The sequence below is a fragment of the Vigna angularis genome, chromosome 9 (genome assembly GCF_016808095.1).
Source record: "Vigna angularis cultivar LongXiaoDou No.4 chromosome 9, ASM1680809v1, whole genome shotgun sequence".
NCBI classification, from domain to species: Eukaryota; Viridiplantae; Streptophyta; class Magnoliopsida; order Fabales; family Fabaceae; genus Vigna; species Vigna angularis.
This window is the reverse complement of record NC_068978.1, coordinates 5,011,835-5,035,571: the sequence shown is the minus strand read 5'-3', so window position 1 is coordinate 5,035,571 and position 23,737 is coordinate 5,011,835. Positions and strand designations below refer to the sequence as shown.

The following is a 23,737-nucleotide window of genomic DNA, read 5'->3' as shown; positions in this document are numbered from 1 at the left end:
TATATATATATATATATATATATATATATATATATATATATATATATATATATATATATATATATATAATATTTAGCCAATAATAACTTTAAAAATTATAGTTAGAATTTTTTTTCAGTCAATTGATAAATTAAATATCTATATACTAGCATTGTGCTATCAAAATTTATTAGTTTAAAATTCTTATACATACGAAATAACATGGATTTCCCTTTTCATCTAATACTGTTTTTATCACATAATTTTGCAATTCTTTGATAAAAATTAACAAAAAAAGGTTTAACGTTGTATTAACTATGTTGGAAATTCTTATTAGAAAGAAGACGTATATATATTATGTTATGATTAAAACAATATCATTTTACAAGGTTGAATTAGATTTAAATTTAATTTTTAATATTGTATCAGAGTTATTTATGAGATGATATCTTTTTAGACAAGATTTGAACTTATAATACCATTCATTATCATGCCTTCTTGATTCTTACATTGAGTTTTTCATAGAAATTTTATTCTCAATTATAAAAATGAAATCAATTTATATATAGTATATAAGTGTAAGACCCTGAAAACTAGAGGAAAAAGTAAGTTTTGGATCATTAGAAGATTAAGAAACCTAAAATGTATCAAGTTGTAATAAAAGTTTAAGTTAATATGTAAAATACAATGCTGTCAACTTTGACATGGTTTGATATTTTAATTATAACTAATTTTACAAATTAGATATTGAGTTGATTATTTTTCCATTAGAAAGTAGACTCGAATAGCTTCGATTCGAGTACTCATACGCGTAATTCCGACATCGGGAAGGGGTTTAACAAGACTGACAAAGTTGTCCCAGTAAGTGAACGCGTTTTTGACGCGTTTTGAACGCGTTTTTGACGCGTTTTGAACGCGTTTTTGATTGGGTAAACGCGTTTTTACTGTTTAAACGCGTTTTTACTATTTAAACACGTTTTTATGGTTATTTAAGAGTGTTTTGGGGCTGAGAGAAGTTCTTAAGTTGAACCGGAGGTCAGAGCACGGAGGTTTTGAAGCAGAGAGACTTTGGAGTTCTGTTTTGAGTCGGGGGAACGTTCGCAAAGAGTTTTTGGAAGATTAGCTAAGGAGAAAACCGTAAGGGGAGCTAACCTTGAGTCTTTTTGTTTCTGTATGATCTTAAAATTGGTATATGTTTAGGATTTTGATTCTCTTTATGATTTTAGAGTGAAATGTTGCTTCTATTGTATCTTTTGAATTGATGTACGGTTTGGAATTGGGATATGCTTCTGTTTAGACGATTTTGAATATATCTGTTTGTATTAAGTATTTTGAATCGGTGGAAGTTTTTTTTAGGTATACATATAGTTTGAAGATTTTAAATCTGTTTATGGATCTAAAAGGAGATTAGGTTTTTGATTTGAAATTTTGAGTTGTACTATTTATTCGTTGTCTTTTATTTATATGTTGAGTTTAGATGTTTATAAGATTTGGATGAAAATGGGTTGTTGATAGAAGATGAGTTTTTGGATGTCTAGAAGGTCCGTATGATGAAAGGAATAGTCGGTATAGCTGAAAAGTAAACGTTTGTGATTTTGGAATAGTAATTTCGTTGGAGCGAGTTATGTGTGACAGATTTAGTGATTTTGGTGTTTTTGATGTTTTGGGAGTTTTGGATGTCCGTTTTGGGCGTTCTGAGGGTTTTTGAACCTTTCAGAGCCATTGGTGAGGGTATCCAATCTGTTTGACATACTTAAGGGTTCGAAGTAATAGACCATAAAGAATTATGTGTAAATAAGTGATATTAGCGTTCGGTTGTTGGTGTAGGTTAAACCTTGATTTATATTGTTCGATGGATATTTGATTGGATAGTTTTCGATTAAGTATTAATCGTGTTCTTTTTGTGTGGTGAGGTATTCTTTTCGGTTAAGGTTTCTATTCATCCCAGTATGATAATTTAAAGGAATTATTCTACGTTGTTTTAAGGGTATATGTATGTCTTATCATGTTGGTATTAAAGTAAAAAGGTATGTGATTCAAAGTAATGGAAAGGGTGGTTTTACAGGTAAGGTTAATGGACGTAATTCCATGGTCTTCAAGGAGAAAATACATGGTGGTGCCCTTATTGTGTGTGGAATGATTTGCATGGGAGCTCAGTCTTGGGGGTTATCCTGAAACTCCAATGGTCTGTCATTCTCAATTAGAGAGGATTGATTCATGTGGTGAGGAGTAGCAGGAGGTCCTAGTCTTGGAGGCTTCCAGTATGCTCCAAGGTGAGTAATAACGGACTAACCTCGTGAGTGTGGTAGGGTGAAACCCATTGACAATGGCTTTGCAAAGCAGTAGAGGCCACCACGAGTGCACGACCCACCATAGCTCGGCAATCATTCAAGTCCGGACGAGTCAAGTGTCAAGTGTATTAGGTCAAGTGTAAAAGGGTAACAAGTCATGTGTATAGTTGAATTCATCTGTATGTAATTGCATGTTGTATGTGATTGTGATAATATGCATCTTGTATATGATTTGATAACATGATTTTTGTATATCTAGCTTACCCTTGCTTGTGTGTTTGTGTTTGCTTGGGTATGCTTTTTCTTTTGCGATGATCATCCACTTGGATGAGAGCAGATGACGAGGATGTTCGTGTGGAGACAACTTTAGAAGGAGGTAGCGATGCTGCTGTTTAGTCTTCATAGGACTTTCTTAATAATTCCATGTATTTCGGAATACCTTTCCTTTCACGTTTCCAACTTAAACTATTAGTGTGTTTAAGTTTTAAATTCTGACTCTACTTGGGATGATTGTAATCCTAATTACTCTAAACTGCTTTCATATATTATGCATGATGACGTCTTATTTTATATGCATGACGTATATAATTTCGGACGTTACAATAAGTGATATAAATATTATTATACTGAACAAGGAGTTAAACTTAATTTTTGTTATCTCCTTGGTTGTAAAATTTGAAAGTAAATGAGTGGTATGAAGACAATTTTTGAAAGTGGAAATGGTTGGAAATTGGTGACATGTGTTAAGAAGATGGACGGACACAATGGCCCAGAAGTGTGAGGACGATATTGATTTTTTGCACAATGGCAATGAATGTTGAAAGTAAACGGGTCGCTCTTTGTTACTCTCTTATTGAAACTTTGTCGTGGGAATCCTCCATGATCATTGAAAAGAGGAAAGAAGGAAAAAAGCTGGTGTCCTCGGAAAGAGAGGGAAAAAAAGGATACGTAACTGATGGTTACTTATAAATAAAAGAAATAAATAAATAAATAAACTGATGGATGGATCTACCTCATTTATGTTACATACTAACTATTAAGGTTAGGCAAGTGACAACAATGTCTAATCAGAAACCTTAAATTGATGATTGTGGAAGGCGAAGGAATGAGTTGAAATTTGAGATGAGAAATTAACATGACTTATAATAAGGCTAGGTAGCTACAGTATATAGTAGTAGTACTAAAGAGAATGGAAAAAATGGAAACGAAGGAATCTCCGGCAAATCACATGGAGGATTAAAGTAGGGGAGAGAGTTGTCTCCTTCTCTGATGAGAACCCCATGTTCTCTTATTACCTGGAAGTTAGTGAAAAGAGAATAAATGTCTGAATATCAGTGTTAACAAGCGTTTTTGGACTTAAGGGTTTGACAAAAAATATCAAGGAAAGGCAATAACCTTTTCCCATCTTTTAACCTCATCAGCATCACTTTGAGATTTGATTCTTTTGGCCTTGCATGTTTTTCAATAAAGAATAAAGATGAGGCTTCTAAAGCTAAGCACTTTTCAACCCATCTAAATTCGAATTATTGAATTCCGTTTTGATTTAGATGTTACACCTTGCCTGTACATTACACCCTGTCCCACCCACACCTACCGTGATTAACTCACGTAATTTCATGCTTATTAGGTTACTTTAGCTTCCTAATTATGTTCATCTTTGGCAATGGAACAACCTGTGATTGACACTGTGGAAGGTATGTATAGAGGGGAGAAAGAAAGAGTTGAAACCAAAAGGTGCTATTATGCCTGGAGACCATCATGGCCTCGCTAGGAGACTGTGACACTTAAGGGTAGACCTATGGCCTAATCAAGCCAGAGCCAGTTGGTAATTCCAACTTTGTCGGCCAATCCCTCAACCTAGTTTTGGCTTAATGTGGGTCATGCTTCTAATTGTAATGGGGCAGCCTTTCTCTACCATCATAAAAAGATGAAATCATTTCCACACCCCACACAAAAAGAAGAGATCGACCTCACCGGATGCTGTTTTTCCTAATTTAATACCACACTTCATAACTTAACTCATCTTTATGCTTATCTATCACTTGTGTTAATCAATATCCATTTATTGGATTTTAATCCCTGCAAATTATGTATACTTATTTAGGTTCAGTTTTTATAATAAAAAAGTAAAGAGATTAATAATATATATATATATATATATATAAATGTAAATCTTATTTTACAAGTCAGTTTGTATGGTTGAATTAGATTTAAAGTTCATTTCTTGAAAGTATTTCAAAACTTATCTTAACGAGATTTGTTGTTTGTTAGATTTATTCTTTTAAATACTATCAGTTATTAAATTAAGTTTTGTAATGTTTATCAGATTTGTTGTTTGTTAGATTTATTGTGTCATTTGTTATTAAATTAAATTTAAAGTCGACCTGTTAAGAGATTCTTTATATTTTTTTTTTGTGATATTTATATTGAAAATTAGTTGCTCTTCAGTATTTTTCATATACAATGTTCATATTTATGTGATTCTCAATGTGGTTAAGTGATTTTAAATATTGATTGTGAATTGGTTTTTATTTTGAAGGTGAATATATAGGTTGAATTGATGAAGTGGTGGGTTATGAGTCTTTTTGTATTTCGGATCTCATACAGAGGAATCATACCCAATTACATTATTAAATGTTGGCCTATTAGACGTAAAACATTTTATGATTTTTTTTTTTAGAAACTTTGATTATGTAATTTAGAAACATATATAAGATCCGATAAATAGTTTATCAGCATATAAAACTTAAAATAATAACAAGATGCATCTTGGAGACATCCTCCATAATTCATCAAGAAAGAATCATAACCTATGTGAACTTGATATAATAAACAGGTTATATAGGCTTCAACTATACTAACTACCCTTACACTCAGGTCACTCATGTGGTATATTTGATAGAGAGAATAAATAAAGAGAAAAGAAATAAAAATAAATTTCTAGATGTATAATTGGAGTCTAGATTGTATAGACTCTTAATGATTTTATTTGAATAATTTTTTCTGATAAGATGATGGTAAACGTCATATTAGAGTAAATAATTTTGTTAGGTTATTTGAGTGGATGTAGAGATCACTTAGAATTTAAAATCTTAAAATAATTTTGTAACTTTTTTTATTTATTTATTGAATATTATTTATATATTATAATCAAATGTGAGTTTCTAGACTTCAAATCTCAGACTCTATACTTGAATTTTTCATAATCTCTCTTAAGTGTGAGTCTTCACAAATTGTAAATTTCCCCTATACCTAGAAAGTGTTTCCTTCCACGAATCATCTACTTGTATAACTATCTCGATAGCTTAAAGAATATTATTTCACTCAACAATCTTCTCATTGTATAACACTATGTACGAATAGCCGTGAATTGTTGGATTGTCAGCCATAAGAATGCAAGAAAAACACAAGAACAATTATATATCCATGAGCGAATTAGGCAAGGGTAAATGTTAATTGCAAAACATCATATAAAATAAGTAAACGAACTTATGTTTTTGTAATTAAGTTGAAGTAAAGTCTATCGGTCATGTGATTGATTGCAGAAGATTGAGCGATTTTACTGTATATCCCAACTTATTTATATATTTTGTCGTAGTTGGTCATTATTGTAAAATTACATGCAAGTGTTGGTGCTGCAAGGTCTTTGGCAGAAAAGGGAAAACTTTTTTACGTCATGATGGTACAGGAACAGGTTGATTAGATTCTTCTTTGCTGGTGGTAAACCCGATCTGATTAGTTGAAAAAGGTTGAATAATTGGGCGAGAAGGAAATTTTCTGAAGAAAGCGAATCTGATAATCAATGGTGAGCATTGAGAACCCGTCCTATTGTGTATAGAGAAGTAGGTTTATAGACCTTCTGGTGGTACTTTGTCGAGTAAAAGTTGATGGCAAAATACCAACCTTCATCAAGATAAACATTACCAAAAGGCAAAGATAAAAATAATTAATTCTAAAAATAACCCAGTTTTAGCTTCTAGCTTTATGATGAAATGTTGGTGGAAGCATGGTTGAAAAATGGAAATATTGCTATTCATTGCCTTCATAATCTGATAAAGGAGTTACGTACGGAATCTCGCTTTGAAAATCTTTGTATTTTCATTTCATAGTTTCACTTCATCAACAGAATGGATCAAGTAATTGATTTTACAATGAAAAACTGCTTTGATTTGAAACAAGTGCGCTTCGATTTAACACGCGAATCACCCTAAGAAGCTTCCTTCTTTACTTGATAGCTATGGATCTCTTCCTTTCTTTGTAACGGCGTATATGTCACCATTATGCCAACGCCCACATGAAAATGGTCTTTCCAATGCCATTTACCATATTGTTTCTTATATTTTAGGTAAGTATATGTATTTCATCCATTCGATTTTTTTAGTTTTTTATAATTTTATCTTCCAATTAAGTTTTTGTTTATACAACTAATTTACATGATAATTTACTTCAACTTTACATTCTTATAACCAAATATGCCATTGTTTTTTTTTTTTTTTAGTAATAATAGAAAGACACATTTTATATTCATTTGATATACGTTAAAAAAGTAAAATGATTATAAAAAATTAAATTTTTGTATTTTTTTAAAAAAGAAAAAAAATAAAACATAAGAAAGGATAATATTAAATAAGTGTAAAAATATGTGTATCAAAAAGTATATGTTTTTTTTTGAAGTCATGATTTTTTAATAGAAATTGTTTAAGTAAAAAGAAACTAATATATATATATTTTTCAAGTATCACTTTTAAATTTGAAGAATTAAAAATAAAATTAAGATTTAATAACAAAATTATTCAATATTTTTCTATTTGTTTATAATTCAATATAATTTCTATATTTTTTTAAAAAGATGTTCTTATTTTATATAACATTATGTCCCTTCTTCAACTTTTTCATTTTATATGAACATTATGTCCCTTCTTTAACTTTTTCATAGAGATTGAACAAAACAAAATAATAATAATTTAACTGAAAAAACTTGAATTTTTATAAAAAATACACTGATCATTAAATAAAAATAAATAAAAATTTTTGAAAGGACAAAAATACTATTAAACTTAAAATTAATTCAAATTTCTGTGGCTCTAAATCAAAGCAATGATTAGACAGGGTAAAATGTGTGGTTTTATTAATTTTAACGTGACATTCAATTAAGTATTATTACTTTTTATGAATTAGAAGTTGAAGTAACTTTTAAAGTTAAGAATTTGTATAATAGTTTCTCTACAGTAAACAAGAAAGCTGTTCTTGATGTGTTTAAATATATTTATTTAATCCTCAATTTCTACCTGTTTTTAAGGTTTCCATTTTCTGAAATTCTTTTACTTATATTTATTTGTAATGTCATTATCAAGTATAATATAATATTAATTATTTTTTTTTCGTTTAGTTTACAAATAATATCTATTGCAATACAAAAAAATCTTATAAATATTTTTTTTAAAATTGAAGAAAAGAATGATTATACCTATTTATTTCCTAAAAGAAAAAGTTGAAATCAGTATTATTAAAAGGAATGTAGTAGTAAATATAAATGGTAAATTTGTATTGAAGCTTTTACCATGAAAAGGATTCTTCAAAGCAGAGAAATTGTATTTACCTATAACTCATGTGATATATGATTGTCCAACCTGGAAAAAGAAAAGCTCGAGTTAAGCAGAATAGAAACCACATCTTTAAAATGTACTATTTCTGCCTTTTTTTTATTTTTTGTTTTTTTATCATACATGCATGTTGATTACGAAGAGGCAGATTATTCGATTTTTTATTTTCGAAAAATTAAAATTCATGAGATTGGACACCAGAAGACAAAGTCAACTTGTAGTATTTTTTATATAAAAAGGATGAATGGCTTTATCGATAAAGTAGTTTGATGAATGGCCCAGTGCAATAAAGGTTATCTATTTTATAATATCTTTTTGAACAGTTGAGTAGTTTCGAATACATTTTAAAATTATTTACAAAATCCAAATATTTGAAATTCTTTTTCCAAAAATGTAATTTCATCTTCAAAGTTATCAAATCAATTTCTTTTCTATGTAAATATAAGTTAGTCATATATATATATATATATATATATATATATATATATATATATATAATAAAATAAAAAAACATTTATTTTTCGAAGTTCATTTTATTCATTTCCACTACAAAAATAATTATTTTTAACTGGAGTTAGTTTTTACATTTCTGAGGTTTTAATTTTTTCTAAGAGTGTTATCCACTATTTGTTATATATTATAGAGTCAACATCAGATTATCTTTTTATCTATAACCATTGTTTCTTTATATCTTGTTCTATTTTTTATGACTCCTACACCCTATTTCCAAATTTTGAATATTGTAATATTTTTATAGCGTTTATTTTTACTTAAGTTGCACATAATAAGTTCATTTTATTCTCAAATTCTCTATCAACGATAAATAACCAAAAAACAAGAAGCAATTAACCCGAATTTAATGGTTATTAAAAGCAATCGTAACCCATACAATACAAATACGTAATAAAAAAAGTATTCATAATGAGAAATTAGAGATAGAGATATATCAAATGGAAAGAATAATTCTTAACGAATATGATAGAAAATGATTAAAGATTTACAAAAGAAATGCTTCTATCTCTAAAGTTTATTGGAATTATAACATGCAAGTAATTTTTTCACAAATTATGATAAATTATATCTCCAACGAGTTGAATTGTATATGAATCATAGCTAGTTTGAAATTAAAAAATACATAAATAATTTGTTTTGTTTTGTTTTCCTTTCTATTACAGACCTTTGAAACTAAGCCTACGATGACATATAGGACACTATATGCCAAGAAAAAAGATAGCCTAACATAGATGAGAATTAAAGTGCCGGAGAAGAGATATAGCTTTGATTCCATAATGAAATTATATTGAATCAGGAAATAAATAGAGAAAGTCTTGCAAATAAAAAATATACTCATAACTTAAAAAAGTGGCTGATCTTTGAATAATGAAGACTTTCTTACATAATGTATATATTACAAATGAATATATAGTTGAGAGTATACCCAATTATGAGCTAATAACAGTTTAGGTACAACTAACTTATACTAAAAAAATGTTATTTTGTTAATTAATAATAATTTTAGGGAAAGGTGTCTCTTTTTATTGTTTTCTGTTTAAATGTTCCACACAAAAAAAATTATTCATCATCTTTTCTATTTCCCATTGGAATGTTTAACTAAATTTCCACCTTCTTTTAGATTTAATGTTATATTTTCGTGTAACTATTATTTTCCTAGTTAATAAAATTGTTATTATTCTTATTCTATGTTTATTCTTTGTCAATATTTAATTATTTTATCATAAATAACAATTTATATTTGAATCATATATATATATATATATATATAATATTTACATAATCGAGTATATTATATAAAGATGAGTTCAATGGAATTCTTCCGTCAAGTGAGTTTTTTTTTTTTTTTTGTGTTCTCCTAAGTACTTATTCTTCATGGATGAAGAATAGTGTGTTTACAAAAGACATTTTGACGTCCAAGTTAATAGGATGATAGCAATTGATATTGTAAAAATTGAGCGTAAATTATTTACCTCGATGAGTGTACTACTTATAAGCTGATTATTTGTGGGCCTCACTTATATAGGTCACGAGTGGCCTAGTGGTCCTCACCAAGTTGTTTCAAAGAGTAAGTCTCCCTTCTACTTTCTTCTTTTAGATAAAAAAATATTTTCTCATGCATGTGTTATAGTGGGTGTGCATGTGTTTCGAGTACGTCTTCCAAGCTCTTTTGGTCCACAGTGAATCTAACTTATTTTTGCCCCTATTGACTGGTTGCCCAAACGACAACTTTGTCACTCAAGCGAGAGCCCCTATCACCCAAGTAAGAATCCTCCAAGGGCTCATTTTAGTTTTTGTAATGGTGTTGCTCAGGCGAAAGAATCTTGCCCAGACGACTCCTTAGGCTATTATAGTTCCTTATTTCCATTGTGATTGAATGTGACATTATGAGAATATGATGAGCGAGCTATATAAGGTTGTTTGGCGTGAGAAATCGAGGTGTAATCATATTTATGATGAGATCATAAGCCTAAAGGTGAATCAATGAATGGAATGGTTAAAGTGAAATTACATATACTTGTCTTGGATTTTGACATCTAAGGAAGAAGTATAAACCTCACTAGTTTAGAGTGTTATGTATAGGCTAGGGATATATGTTTATTAAAAGTTATCTTTACTCTACTAAGCTATAAACCCACATAGGATGTTGTAGCTTGGGTTGTGAGAGTTGAAGGAGATTTTTATGCAGGGATTAGAGGTGAGATCTTGATTATGGCGATACCTGTTGAAGTTTCGGCAAACGTACCGAATCATATCAAGTAATAAACTGGTAAGACCGGATATTGTATCCCAAGAGACTTGTGTGACACTAAACCATCGTATAATTACTTAACTAATTTAGACTAAAGAATGATTCTGTTTAATGTGAATTCGGTGCAATAAACAATATACATAGTGCATAAGTTGTAAATTGAACTTTTGGGGTTAAAACACTTGGAAATGGAATGATTAAAGAAGATAAGGAATTGAAATGTTGGAGAATGATTTCACCTACTACACTTTCATGCAAATGAACATTACTTCTTCATTTAATTGCTCAAGTCAACTTACTAAGTTACTCAAACCCAATCCCTTGGTAGAGAAAGCCTAGACTTACTCATTAAATTCCAATCCCTTGGAAAACCTAACAAGCTCATTCGCTTTAAGAAATGAGGTTTAAACAACTAAAGGTCAAAGTTCTATCCCAAGATACAATTTCCTTTAGGTGCTTAGTCCAGTTCAAGGTTCACAAAATATATCCCAACATTAAGCAAACCAAAGAATCATGTTATGGTTGATCAAGTCACAACAAGCTTTAAGAGAAGGACAAAAACACTAACAATCAACGAAAGAAGCTTATATTCATTCAAAACAAGTGCATTTACAAGAGAGTTTCATAGTTACATCATTCCCCAACAAAATGAACTTAGCTCTCCATTGTCATGGAGAGCTTGAGCTTACAATGGAAGAAAATGGAGGAGATGGAGACCCAAGAAAGATGAATGAAGAGCTCTCACTACCCAAAACTAGCTTCCAGAGGTCCAAAGTGGTGTTTTTGTGCTTCAGCTGCCAAAAGAGTACCACCCTCGTTGCATGGAAGCCTTAAATAGGACTGGGGTGCCACATCAGCATCGCTACCGCTCAACTGTAGCCCAACAACAGCATTCTAGAGAGCAGTCGCTTAGTTGCATGCCAACTGCACCCAGCTATAGCAAGCCGAGATGAATGGGGCTTAGTTGCACGCCAGTTGCACCCCAACCACAACATTCATGTTCAATGTTCTTCTTTTCACACTTCTTCTTGCTTTTGCGGTTCTTTGATTCTTTGGATTGACACACAAGCTTCATGTGAATGATCTCTATAGTAAAAAGTAGGGATTAGTGATGAAATTAAATCAATACAACTCAAGATGTAACTACTAAGAGACATAACAAATTAAGACATAAAGAAGGTAAAAAGATAAGAAAGAGTTGATATTTTCTCTCAATTCAACACTGAAATCATGGTAAAATATGTCATTATCAATATTATAAGTTAACTTACCTCATTCAAGAAAATTAGGTTCAAGATTGGTTAGGTCAAGTGGAGTCAAGACATTTGTGGCAATCCACTTTTATATCAGGTGCATAACTTCTTATATTTGCACAAATTCAGATAATCGAGTTTAGATTTTGATTTGTCAAACAAATTGTTTTACGATAAAAGTAACTGAGCACTTGCTATGTTTAATTTAATATAATAATGGTACATGTGTGTCTAAGTTATCATCAGCTTAATCTCTTTTTGAGTGCATGTGGTGGTGGCGCTAGTAGGTTGAGTACTTGTTTTAGAGAATCATTTAAAGATATATATCTAGCTATGTGATACAATGTAATGAAATAACTATGTTATGTTTTTGTATTTTTCTACTAGTTAATAAATTAATTACAATAAACTAAATAGTTATAAATTTGTTAGGTTATGTTGCGTATCAAATAGATTATTTTTATAAAAAATTTATAAAGCTGAAAAAGAGTTGGTGAAGAAAAAAATATAATGTAAGTGAAGCCAAACTAAAGTTGGAAAAAGAAAGCCAAAACCTGAAGGTTTTAATGTTAAAAATGAATGAATAAAGTGAACGGGAAAAAATATAATTTTGGTGACCAAGTAAAAAGAAGTAGAATTTATTGTAAATTAATATTTAGTTAAAACATAAATTATATTATGTTTAAAACTTATAACAGATAAATATTTTTAATATTTACATTTAAATTATATTTTAGTTTTGGATAGCTAAAATATTTTTTGGTAAATATTATTTTTAATTAGTAACTAATTTTAAAAGGATGACATGAATATTTGTATTGTAGTTTCTTGGTGTAAAATTATGTAGTTTATTCATGAATATAAATAAAAATTGAATTTATAAATATGGTAATAATGATAAGAAAACATTTAAAACATGATTCTTTGTTCGATCCGGACCACATTTTAAAATAATAATTTAATTTAGTTCAAATTTTTATATTTAATTACAAATGAATAAAAATTATATTTGGTTCATGTGACTTTAATAGAGGATGAATATCAAATTGATGAGTTGCAGACACTTACATGTCATTTTTTTTTTATAAATCTGAGAAATTATTTTCTTTCACGTCTCTAAATTTAATTGTTTTTAGTAACATTTTAGTAGTAACAATGGGTGAGAATTCAACTGGAACCACAAAAGAATCTTTTAAATGATTAAATAGTACTTTTGTATCTAAGACCACCAGCTTGTTGTTTAGACGACGTAGTTAAACGACGTAGTTAACGGAGTTAATAACAACGTTTAATATTACAGAAATGACAATTATAAACATACAGCTTTTTATTACCTATTTAACACTTAATAGAATAATAATATTTTAATTTACTTCCTTGATTCATATCTAATTAATATTTAATATTTTAAAGCAAAAACATTCTTTTGTAGGTGTTTATTAGGTGTGGAGCTAAAAATGTGATCACCGCCCTGACAGAAAATGAAAGGCCAAAACATATTTAAAAAATGAGACACTAAAACCAATCTCTTACACATTTAAAATAACTAAAAGAAGTTTAATATTAAAAAGTATCTTTAATTTAAAATAGTCTATCGATATTTAAAAAGGAAAAAAAATTAATAAATAGAAAATAAAGATTCAATTGTAGTTCCCACCATTCAATTATCATCATTCTACAAATTTTACCATTCAAGTTTTTTCCACACTCTGTACGAAAAGGTTTTTTCTACGTATTTATCTTTCTTATATCTTTATTTTAACATATTTGTTAAATGTATACGAAAGTGCTAACTATCATGAACGAATGGCATTGTTTACCACTATTTGTTTCTTTTTAAAAAAAAAAATCAATATTAATGTCTTATAAAAATCGTTCATTATCCTGTATTTATTATATTTATTTTTGAAAATTTTTTCAATAATTATTGACAAAAATATTTTTTAATAATTGTTAATAAAAATCCTTTAATAATTATCAACAAGTTTCATGTTTCATCAATAAATATTATCAATTGTATATCTTTATCGATGAATTTTTACTAATTAGAGTTCTATTAAAAAATTACTTTTATCGACAAAATTTTATAATTTTCAATAAATTATGATCGTGGATAATACTTGTTTTCTTTTTATAAACTGTTAAAGTTAAAAAAAGTTGGATGATAAAATTGTGAAAGTTAAATTTTTCATAGTAAATTGTGAAAAATAAATTTGAGGATAAAATTCATAAAATGATAATAGTTATAGAATTGGTAATGTAGATAAACATTTCCATCTAGTCTGCCTCGTACTTGACGCATTAAAATAAATCGTGACAAACTAACTTTTCATAAAATTTTTATATTAATAGGATTAGTCCGTCTCATAGAACTTATTAAGAATAATTGAAATTCTCTCATTTAACATAAAAAAGAAAATTAAGTGATATAGGAGAAAAAAACTTGCAAATACATAACCTTAAACTGTTAAATTAAAAAAATGGTATTATAATTTCTTATAAATTTGTTTTGATTAATTGATGTATACTTTTTTACTATTTATGTAAAAAGAAATATACCATTAAAAAGATTAATACTGAATTTTACGCCACACAAATTATTGACTATGATTTAATATCTAAACTACGCTGCAATGTTTTCACAAACCCGCGTGGACAGCCACGTTCACATTTCCACATATAACTTTTAGGGAAAAATAATATATAATGACAAATTAGGATTCAAATGTCACCATCCTCTCCAACCTCTCTCACTGTGCACCTATCATTATTTATCATTGAGCCTAAATATTTCCAAATTAAATATTACCACATTTCCATTCACAAAAATATAAATAAATCTAAATTAAAATGAAATACGTTTTTACGAATGAAACACAAGTATATTAAATAAAAGTAATTTTTAATCTTAGAGAGTGTTTTGGTATGTAAAATCGAGGTTAACAATTCTTCTCAGTTCATTCGTCTAATTCCTAACAGTTAGTCTGTTATTTGTTTTTCAATCATATTTTAAGGTTATTGGTAGAATATATTCTGATCCCAAAATTAATATGGATTTAACATTCTGTATATTAAATATAACCAAATTATTACAATATTTTAAATTCAGAATGAACTTTGAATTAGTATCGGCTTAACTATAATCTAACTTGTAATGATATGTTTTGATTTAATATAAGTATCTTTAGCTCTAAATTATGTTTAAGGAAATGAGACTGCTTTTCACGTTTCTAACCAATCGAATTCCTAACGTATGGATACGGTACAGAAAGAAACTACAAATAAATTTGTTAGTATTTTAGTATAAGAGAATAATCATAATTCCAAAATTTAGGATACATTATGTATATTAAATTTTCCAATCGGAGTGCTAATTATTATTAATAGTAGGGATCCGCGTATTAAGTAGAAAAAAGAAAAAACAGTGGCATCAGTTGACAATTAATTGCCATCATGAACTTGTGTGAAATCTCAGCAAAAAATATTTTTGCCCTTTTTATTTACTTTAAAAGATGCCACGTTTAAAAGGGTTTTGAGTTGTCATAATTATACATGTCGATGTATGAGTAGAAGAGAATGAAAAATCTACGATCTTGGATATGGATACGTGTGAGAGGTAATTGCAAATGGAGTTGTAATAAGTAGGGAGAAATTGAAGAGCATCATTAAGGAAATGTTGAGTCCAGATAACAATGATGCAAAATGAAAAGAAAAGTAACCTTATTTTCTTGCACAATCTGATTATCTTTTTAGCTTGCACTTCGCACTAGCTAGAGATACTTATACCATGCCGTTAAGTTTTCCCTTTCCATCACTGTACTCTTCCATTTTCTAAGCACATTCTTGTATTTCTATTTGTTCTCCTCTTCCATTCTTTCCCTCTAATCATGTCTCTGTTAAACCTCTTTCTTTCTTATCACATTTTTACTCATCACCAACACTCTGTCTTAGGTCATAAAACCTCAATAATATCAAAACTTTAATATCTATGCTCTCAAACCATAATGTTTTGTCTTTCCACACTAATCAATTCCAATGTTAAACGCGCTTCGTTACATGAACTAAGTCGGCATGTTTATCAAAAACACTTTTAAAAGTTTATGATTACAGTTAATCAATGACAACACAATCTTTCAATTCTATGATTTTCTTATGGATTCTCCGTCTAGATATTTGTTTAAATTCGATATTTTCTACACGTTCAATCAATCTTAAATTTGAATGTTTGTTTATTTTGTTTAACATTAGTTACGTATCACTTTTACTTTCATATATTTATATATATGTAATTGAAATTTGTGATGTACCCAAAAGAACTTTTACTTACTTTTTCTTTTCGAGTGTCTCGTTACCAAACATTTCCAATAAGTATCTTCATTATAACAATAAGAAAGGAAATAGAGATAAATATTTAATATATTTATTTAAATCATGCTTTGTTGGTAGATCAGCGTGTTTTATTATTTGAGAAACTTTCTATTGTGTGATGATTTTTAAGTCACTTCATGCTGCAGTGTTTAAAATCTTTGTCTTGATTTACATCTTTTGAAGTTCTTCAATGTCACTGAGTTATTTACTTATTATTATATTTTATGAAAGAATAGAGAGTTTATATATTTTGAATGTATTAATTATGATGGAGTTGACTAAGTGTATGTGTTCAAAGAGGTTGATAAAAGAAGTGATAAAGTTTCAATCAACCCACCAGATTTGCAATAATGAGTCACAGAATTTAGAATAGATAAAGGGGGAACCAGAAAACAAGAAAGAGGAGAACCATGTTTTTCCTCCTTTTCCCCTTTAGCAGTTGGATAGAAAATAAGGAAAAAGGCTTTTCATAGACTTATATAGTAAGATCGACAATACCATGTACTCACATCCTTCGTATTTTCCCAAACTTATACAATCATCACGCTATTTATAACCATAAATTAACTTTAGGGCACTCCTATTATATATGTCACCGTAACGTGACTCACTTTTTCTTAAGCTTGTTCATAATTAAGGTTTTGAAAAGTATATAAAGCTTATAAATTCATAACTATGGTGACGTGTGGTATTTTAATTCTTAATTTACTTGATTCGTGGATTTTATTTCCAAAAAGAGGATTTTAAAGAAAGCTATAACTAAGGAAAAATTTACACTTATTATAATATGTATATTTGTACCGTTTCAAGGAAATTAATCTTGACATTCCTTTTGTTTTTGGTTGGTGTTTTTTCTTATAAAAGAAATGAATAGGATTCTGAGTTAATTAATTACGGTGCTCATGAATAGGTTAACAATGAATACTAATTAAATTCATGATACATTTATCTTGAATGGAATTTTAGTTTATTATACGTTGAAGTTATTGTGAAAATTTAAACAAAATTAACATATATAAGTTGAATTCTTTATGATGACAAAGTAGAAGTATACTTACCCTGTTGAAACGATGAAGGAAATCTTACGTTTATAACGATAGAGAAAACAATATTTGTTCTCCGTTAATGGTAAGAGTTTATTAAACATAATGTCAAAATTGTTAATGAAATGCAAGATATAGATTACACTTAACTCTCTCATTATACTTTTTTAATTTGAGTTAAATATATTTTTAATTTCTACAAGTTAGAAAATAACTATTTTTAGTTCCTAAAATATAAAATTTCCAACTTTTGCCTCATTGTACGTATTATTCGAAAACTACTCCCTCCATCCAAAAACAATTGTAATTTTAGTCTTTAGAAAAAAACAATTGTTTAATTTTTCATTGAAATATTTTCTTTTTTCATCTCTAATTTTCCTCCAAATAAATAAAATAAACGTCCATACATTATTGAGACAATGATGTTATAAGTAGCGTATTTATTATCAATTCACATTTATTAAAAAAGTTGATTAATTTTGTTGGAAATGTTAAATTTAATTGGAATCACAGCATTTTTTTTTAAATCACCCTTAAATAAGAAATACATAAACGGAGAGAAGATAACAAAAGACGAGGTTTTAAACTATAAAACTAAACCTTCAAGTCTCCAATCTTTACAAGATTGCTCATAACATTTATCAGTTGCAAACTAAAAAAATATGAATGTTTGATAAAAAGTATTAATGTAAGAGACAATAAGAAAATAACATGGTAGAAAAAGAGATGGAAATTTGAAAATAATATTTATATTTAGATACTTAGGGATGAAGTACTATATATATATATATGTATATTTTATAAACGAAAAGAGGAAAAAAAGAAAAAATGGGAGAAAAGAAATTAGTAATAAACAGTATTGAAGAAGTTGTAGAGTGTAGGGAGACAGAGATTAGGGGTAGCTGAGATGATGATTGGGTCGTTATCAAATAATTCGACCAATAAACGAACGTAAAGACCCTCTGTAGTGTGGTTGGTGGCATGGCCTTAAATTCCGGAATCCATTCTATTCTTAATCTATTGCTTACCCTTATCATTATCCTTCGCATTTTTTTCACCACCCAACGTACCTCACTTCTCCAAATACTATATTATAAAACTAAATACCATAACAATAACCTTTTATTATTATTTCGTCAAAACAATATCCATCTGGGCCCCTGCTAATTTTGCATGATGAACTTCCAGTTATTTCACTCTTTAATGAACTTTCCAACCCACAATATTCCCGTAGAAGACGAATATAACTCATTAGTTATAGAAACAAGTTCAGAAAACAGCTACTACGTTTGCTTGTTAATTTTAGTGTTTATGTATATATATATCCCAGTCGATCTATGCGAGGAAAGAGAGGTTTAGACGTTAATGATCTTAGAAGTAATAAGAAGTGATTGACACGAGTATGTATTATTCATCGAGATGAGGATAAATAAATGAAAAATGGATGATCCTTTTCCAGAAATAGTGTGGCAGGAAAGTTTTAAGCAGAGGCGACAAGAACGTATAAGTGTGAAAGAGAGAAAGAGATAAAGAAAGTGAGTGGACCAAAATCCAAACAAGTCCCTTACCTATGGCTTACGTTTGATAATTTGAAAATGGAGGCTCCTCCCAAAGAAGGAAATAAGAAAGTGAAAAGGAAATGAAGATATCCCTGTGTGGCGTGGTGTGGCACACAGTGGAACAAGAAGAAGAAGCATTTTGGTACATTTTTGTTTGGGGGGTTTTGTGTGCATGGAGTTGGAAGTACAGTTCTTGAAAAGAATAATAAAAACAAGCATGTGATAGTAGTATTTAGCGTCTGATGAAAATTGAAAAAGCACTGGTCCCTCGGTCCCTTTCTTTTTTACCCTTTACCCCGAGATTAGTGACGAAATGAATATGCAAAGCTTACGTAATTATGAATGTCTGAGAGATTCTGATCTTTTGACTTGGCTAAAGCTATGTGGAGGCTTTTTATGGTGTCGCTCTCTGTAGGTCGTTGGATGTGAAAGTATTGCGTTTGTTTCTACTCATGCATGTATAGTATGTATGATCAGCGGAGCCCATGTCCCGGGGCACTTCCTTTTGGTAATTAGAGAGTGTTGGTGCAACAGGACAACCTCAGCCATGGCCTCTGCACCTTCCTTCAACAAACCGACAAACCACGTGACACAAACACCACCACCACATCATCATCATCATTATTATTATTCAAACACCACCCTATCATCTTCTTACCAGATCAAATAAAGTAACCCTTCTTATAATTGCGCTTACAATTACCAATATATCACACTCTTCATTCAACTTCACCACCCCTCGCACAAATATTTACCAAAATTAAATAATGCTAGACATCGTCATTAAGCAAAGACCCTTGCTTGAAAATGCCATCCCATCTTCCAACCTTTTCTTCTTTATATCCGTTCCATTATTCCATGCGTGTTAGGTTAATTAATTTCGATGAAACTCGATTGTAACCACGTGTGTGTACGAAATATATCTATAAATATGGACTAGTTATATGGAGAAAAAAAGATTTACTAAAAGACAATTGTCAATAGAAAATTAATTAACAACAAGAGTTGAATTAAGCTAATCAAAGTAAAATGTATACTAGGAGGATTATCACGTTTAAGAGTCTGTAATAATGATCCTCTGACTGGAGAGAAGAACTAATTAAACATGAAATATGACGAAGGACTAATTATTTGTATATTTAACAATGGAACATGGGGGAGGGAAAAGGTGAAGGAGGTGGGGTTGGGAAATATATATTATTATTATTATTTTTTTTATTATTATTGTGATTTAATTTGGTTTGGTTTAATGGACTAGAGTGAGGTGTTGGAGACGTGGCAGAGAGGTTCGGAGGTAGAGCGGGTGAAGTTCCAGAGGTCAATCTCGCTGGCGAAGTCGTGAGCGGGGTTGATGTATGCGGGTGCAGCGGAAGGTCTGGTGAGGGTGGTGTTTGATGAAGGATTCGATGAGGATCGGAGGGTGGGCAATGGGAGATCATGGTGGGGAGTGCAGTAGGCGATGGTGGGGTCGTTGAAGCATGCGAAGTGCCTAGAGGCCTCGGTTTGGCCATTGAGCTGAGAGGCAACCAAACGGTCCAGCGCAGCCCAGTTGGTGAGGCCTCCTCCACCTGATGATGGCTCCATTGGGTGAACCATGTTGGGGTCACCACCACTCACCTGGTGGGTTGCGAATGACCCTTCGTTGTCCGTCCCCATGTCTGCTGGAATAATGGGATGGTACCCATTATTGTTCATCTCGTTGTTATTATCACCATTATTACTGTTGCTGTTGTTGTTCTGCTGACTCTCCATGCTTGTGGATTTTGGGCTCTCTAGACTCGGCAGCTTCATGAACCTGTCATTGTTCACGCCTGTCTCGTAACCCCTTCCCAACCTTCCATAGCCGTAGCTTCCCTCGTAGCTGCTCTCTTCCTTGCAACCCCTTCCCATTTGCTGAAGTATTTGCTCCAAAGCTCCCTCGTCGCACGACTCGAACAGGTGGCTCCTTCTACCTTCTCCCGAACCTAACGGGCTGTCTAGGGTTTTCAGGTTGTTCTTCTTCTTGAATATCCTACACACCACCCACCCTTCCTCTTGACCGCCGTCCCCCATCACATTCGACACCTAAAGTCAAGTCACAAACAGATTCGTAAACACGTTTGTTTCACAGCCGAACTTCCTAGACACATGTCATAATAGTTGAACTACCATTGCACAGCTTCACATGCAGTTTGTAGACTCATTTTTAAATTGTAGTAAAACTCAGACCATAACTAACTAACTATCTAGTTGGTTTTGTTGGAGTTGCTTACGATAGTGGTGTCGCCGGTGGTGTTGTCGTCGAGTCTGTATTCATGCATGATCCAGTCAGATTTCTGGCCGTGAGGGGCTCTTCCTTTGTAGAAAACCAGAGTCTTTCTCATTCCAATCCTCTTTCCGTTGCTGTAAATGACCTTGTCACGGCCAGTGGCCTTCCAGAATCCGGCAGCAGTGGCGCGATTGGTGCGAGTTCCTGTGGGGTACTTCTTATCTTTGTGGCTGAAGAAGTACCAATCATTCTGCGGAGTGGTTCCTATTTTGCATTTCTCTGCAAAAAGAAGAAAGAGAAACCCCTCAAAATGGTGGCGTGATTCATGTCATGCATGACTCATGATGCAATATTGAATATTCCTACGTATCATTCGGCCCCATGTGAGAGAAGGGTGAAAAAGTGAGTAGAATTGAAAAGCAGGAGAGAGCAGTGAGTTAAAGACCAAAAACAACCTTGGGAAGAGTGCGTGAGGCAGACATTAGCAGTGAAGACTAGATGAAAAGTTATAGGAGAGAGTGATGAATGTGAGACAGACCTTGAATATCCCATGGCTCGAGCTTGTTGAGATCAACATCACGAATGACATCGAGGTCAATCTTCTCGTAAGAGACCTTCTTCCTCAAGTAGTACTGAAGAAGCTCCTCCTCGGTTGGATGGAACCTGAAGCCAGGTGGGACTTGAGATTGTCCATTGACAGATATGCTCATGTTTTCCGGCATTCAGGTGGGTAACCAGGAGAGTGATCGTCGGAAGCTAGGTAGCTAGGAAGAAGAGAAACTAGATAGAGAGTGGTTCTAGATTGAGCGGGGACCCAAAGAGAGGAGAGAGAGAAGGCATTCAAATGGGTACGCTAGAAGGAAGGATAGGAAAGAGAGATATAATGAGGTGGTGTTGAGTGTACTGGGATGAGTATGTAAAGGGAGACTATATATATGTGCTGTGGGACAGAAAGGACCAAAGCATACACACACAGATAATTAATTGTATTAAAGAAAAAAAGGTAAAAAAATAAAATAAAAATGGATTTGTTTGTTTTAAAGGTTGAAGGGACACCAGACACCAATAACCAATTGGGTATATTGTTTATAATATGATGAAAATGTGGGGTTAGTTTTACTATGGTGGGAGAAGTGCCACCTACCAAGAAAGATGGAGGAAGAGAGAGTTTAACTGTAGAGGGAAAAACGAGAGTGGGGCCACGTGTATGCGGGTATCACTTAGGGGCCCCACCGGGTTGGACGTTGTGGGCATCTTAGAAGAGTAAGGGCGCACGCCCACATCCACAACTACGACCTCTGACCTTAAAATCTCCATGGAAAACCACCTCTGAAACAACCATGGACCATGGCCGAAATTAACCTCTCTCTCTCTCTCTCTATAGATACATACATACATAGCCAGCTCTCTCTTTATCTTACTTTTATCCCTTTCTCTTTCATGTTTGGCTTGGGCAACCACCGCAACAAGAATTTTTTTTTTAATAGAATAAAGGAATATGTAGGGTAGGACCCCAAACATGAAAATAAGAAAAATGTGATGGATGGCAACATGCAACTTGGAATAAAGTTGCTCGTGTAAAAAATATGATTTATTTTTTGGCTTTCAATTTGACATTCTCTTATGTTTCATACATACATCATACTTTGTCGTTCTTCACCTTCTTGCTTCCTTGTTTTCTTCCCTCTCAGTAGTTTTCATGCCCAAATTATGCTCACCATGTATAGGAAAATATTTATGTACCTTTTACCCACGAGAATAATCGCGTTTAAAATACTGAGAATTTCTCTCCCAGGTATCCAAATCTTTTCATCAACTTTTTCACGTATTCACATTAAGCGAATGCTATATATATATATATATATATATATATATATCATACTTAAAAAATGTGTGGAAAATACGACGCTCCTAATCTACTTCACTCCAATAGAGTACTTCTACATGCTTAAACTCATGGATCTCTCAACTGGGTAACTCAAACTTATTACTTAAGGTTTCACTTATTGGTTAGTACTTATAATTCAAAAGACTTTTTATACATGAAATTTTTAAACATTAAATATTATTCAGTAACAGGAAAACATTGCAGTACTTGAGAAGTGCAAGCATAAACATGAGCTTATAGTATTACCTGAGTGCTCATTGCTACCTATAACATGGTATTTTTTATTGGATTTCTAGCTGGTAGACTAATAGTAAAGATTAATGTTAATGTTGTTGTTGAGATAGTTTAGGTACCCAGTGAGTGCGAGCTATAAAAGCTACCTCACTCGGGTGCCATATAGGTTAACCCTGGAGCATTGTTTTCAGCACTAAAATTAAGCAAAACCTACATCTACTTCTTAAAACTCTTTTAGAAAGTTGAAAAATAAGTTACATATATTTGGTTCGTTTAGTTTGCGTCAGCTTTTTGTGTTGTACAAGGATCCTTGAGTTTCAGTTTTTCTATTTTGGCAGTATAAAATAGTTTGGTGAATTTTGGACTCTCCTAAATTAAAATATTTGCCTTAGTTAGTCCATTTTTGAAAATGATCTAAAGAAGCCAAACCCACTGGCTGTTTTGAAATAAATAATTGAAATAAAATAAAGAATATTGTTAAATGAAGTGAATAAGGAATTGAGAGAA

General features: G+C 31.2%; 1 protein-coding gene and 1 long non-coding RNA gene across 2 annotated transcripts; one reads left to right on the top strand and one right to left on the bottom strand.

Annotated features, from left to right (window-relative positions):
• The first annotated feature begins 1,010 nt into the window (after positions 1–1,010).
• LOC128194083 (uncharacterized) lies at positions 1,011–2,822 on the top strand. Its single transcript, XR_008245385.1, has 2 exons — positions 1,011–1,116; positions 2,045–2,822. It is a non-coding gene; the product is annotated as an uncharacterized LOC128194083 (long non-coding RNA).
• Positions 2,823–19,800: 16,978 nt separating this feature from the next.
• On the bottom strand, positions 19,801–22,028 carry LOC108347126 (NAC domain-containing protein 43). The gene is made up of 3 exons (XM_017586265.2): positions 21,647–22,028; positions 21,113–21,387; positions 19,801–20,924 (listed from the first exon to the last, which is right to left on the bottom strand). The coding sequence occupies exons 1-3, from the start codon at positions 21,828–21,830 to the stop codon at positions 20,115–20,117; spliced, it is 1,269 nt and encodes a 422-aa protein (XP_017441754.1). The 5' UTR covers positions 21,831–22,028; the 3' UTR covers positions 19,801–20,114.
• Positions 22,029–23,737: the final 1,709 nt, after the last annotated feature.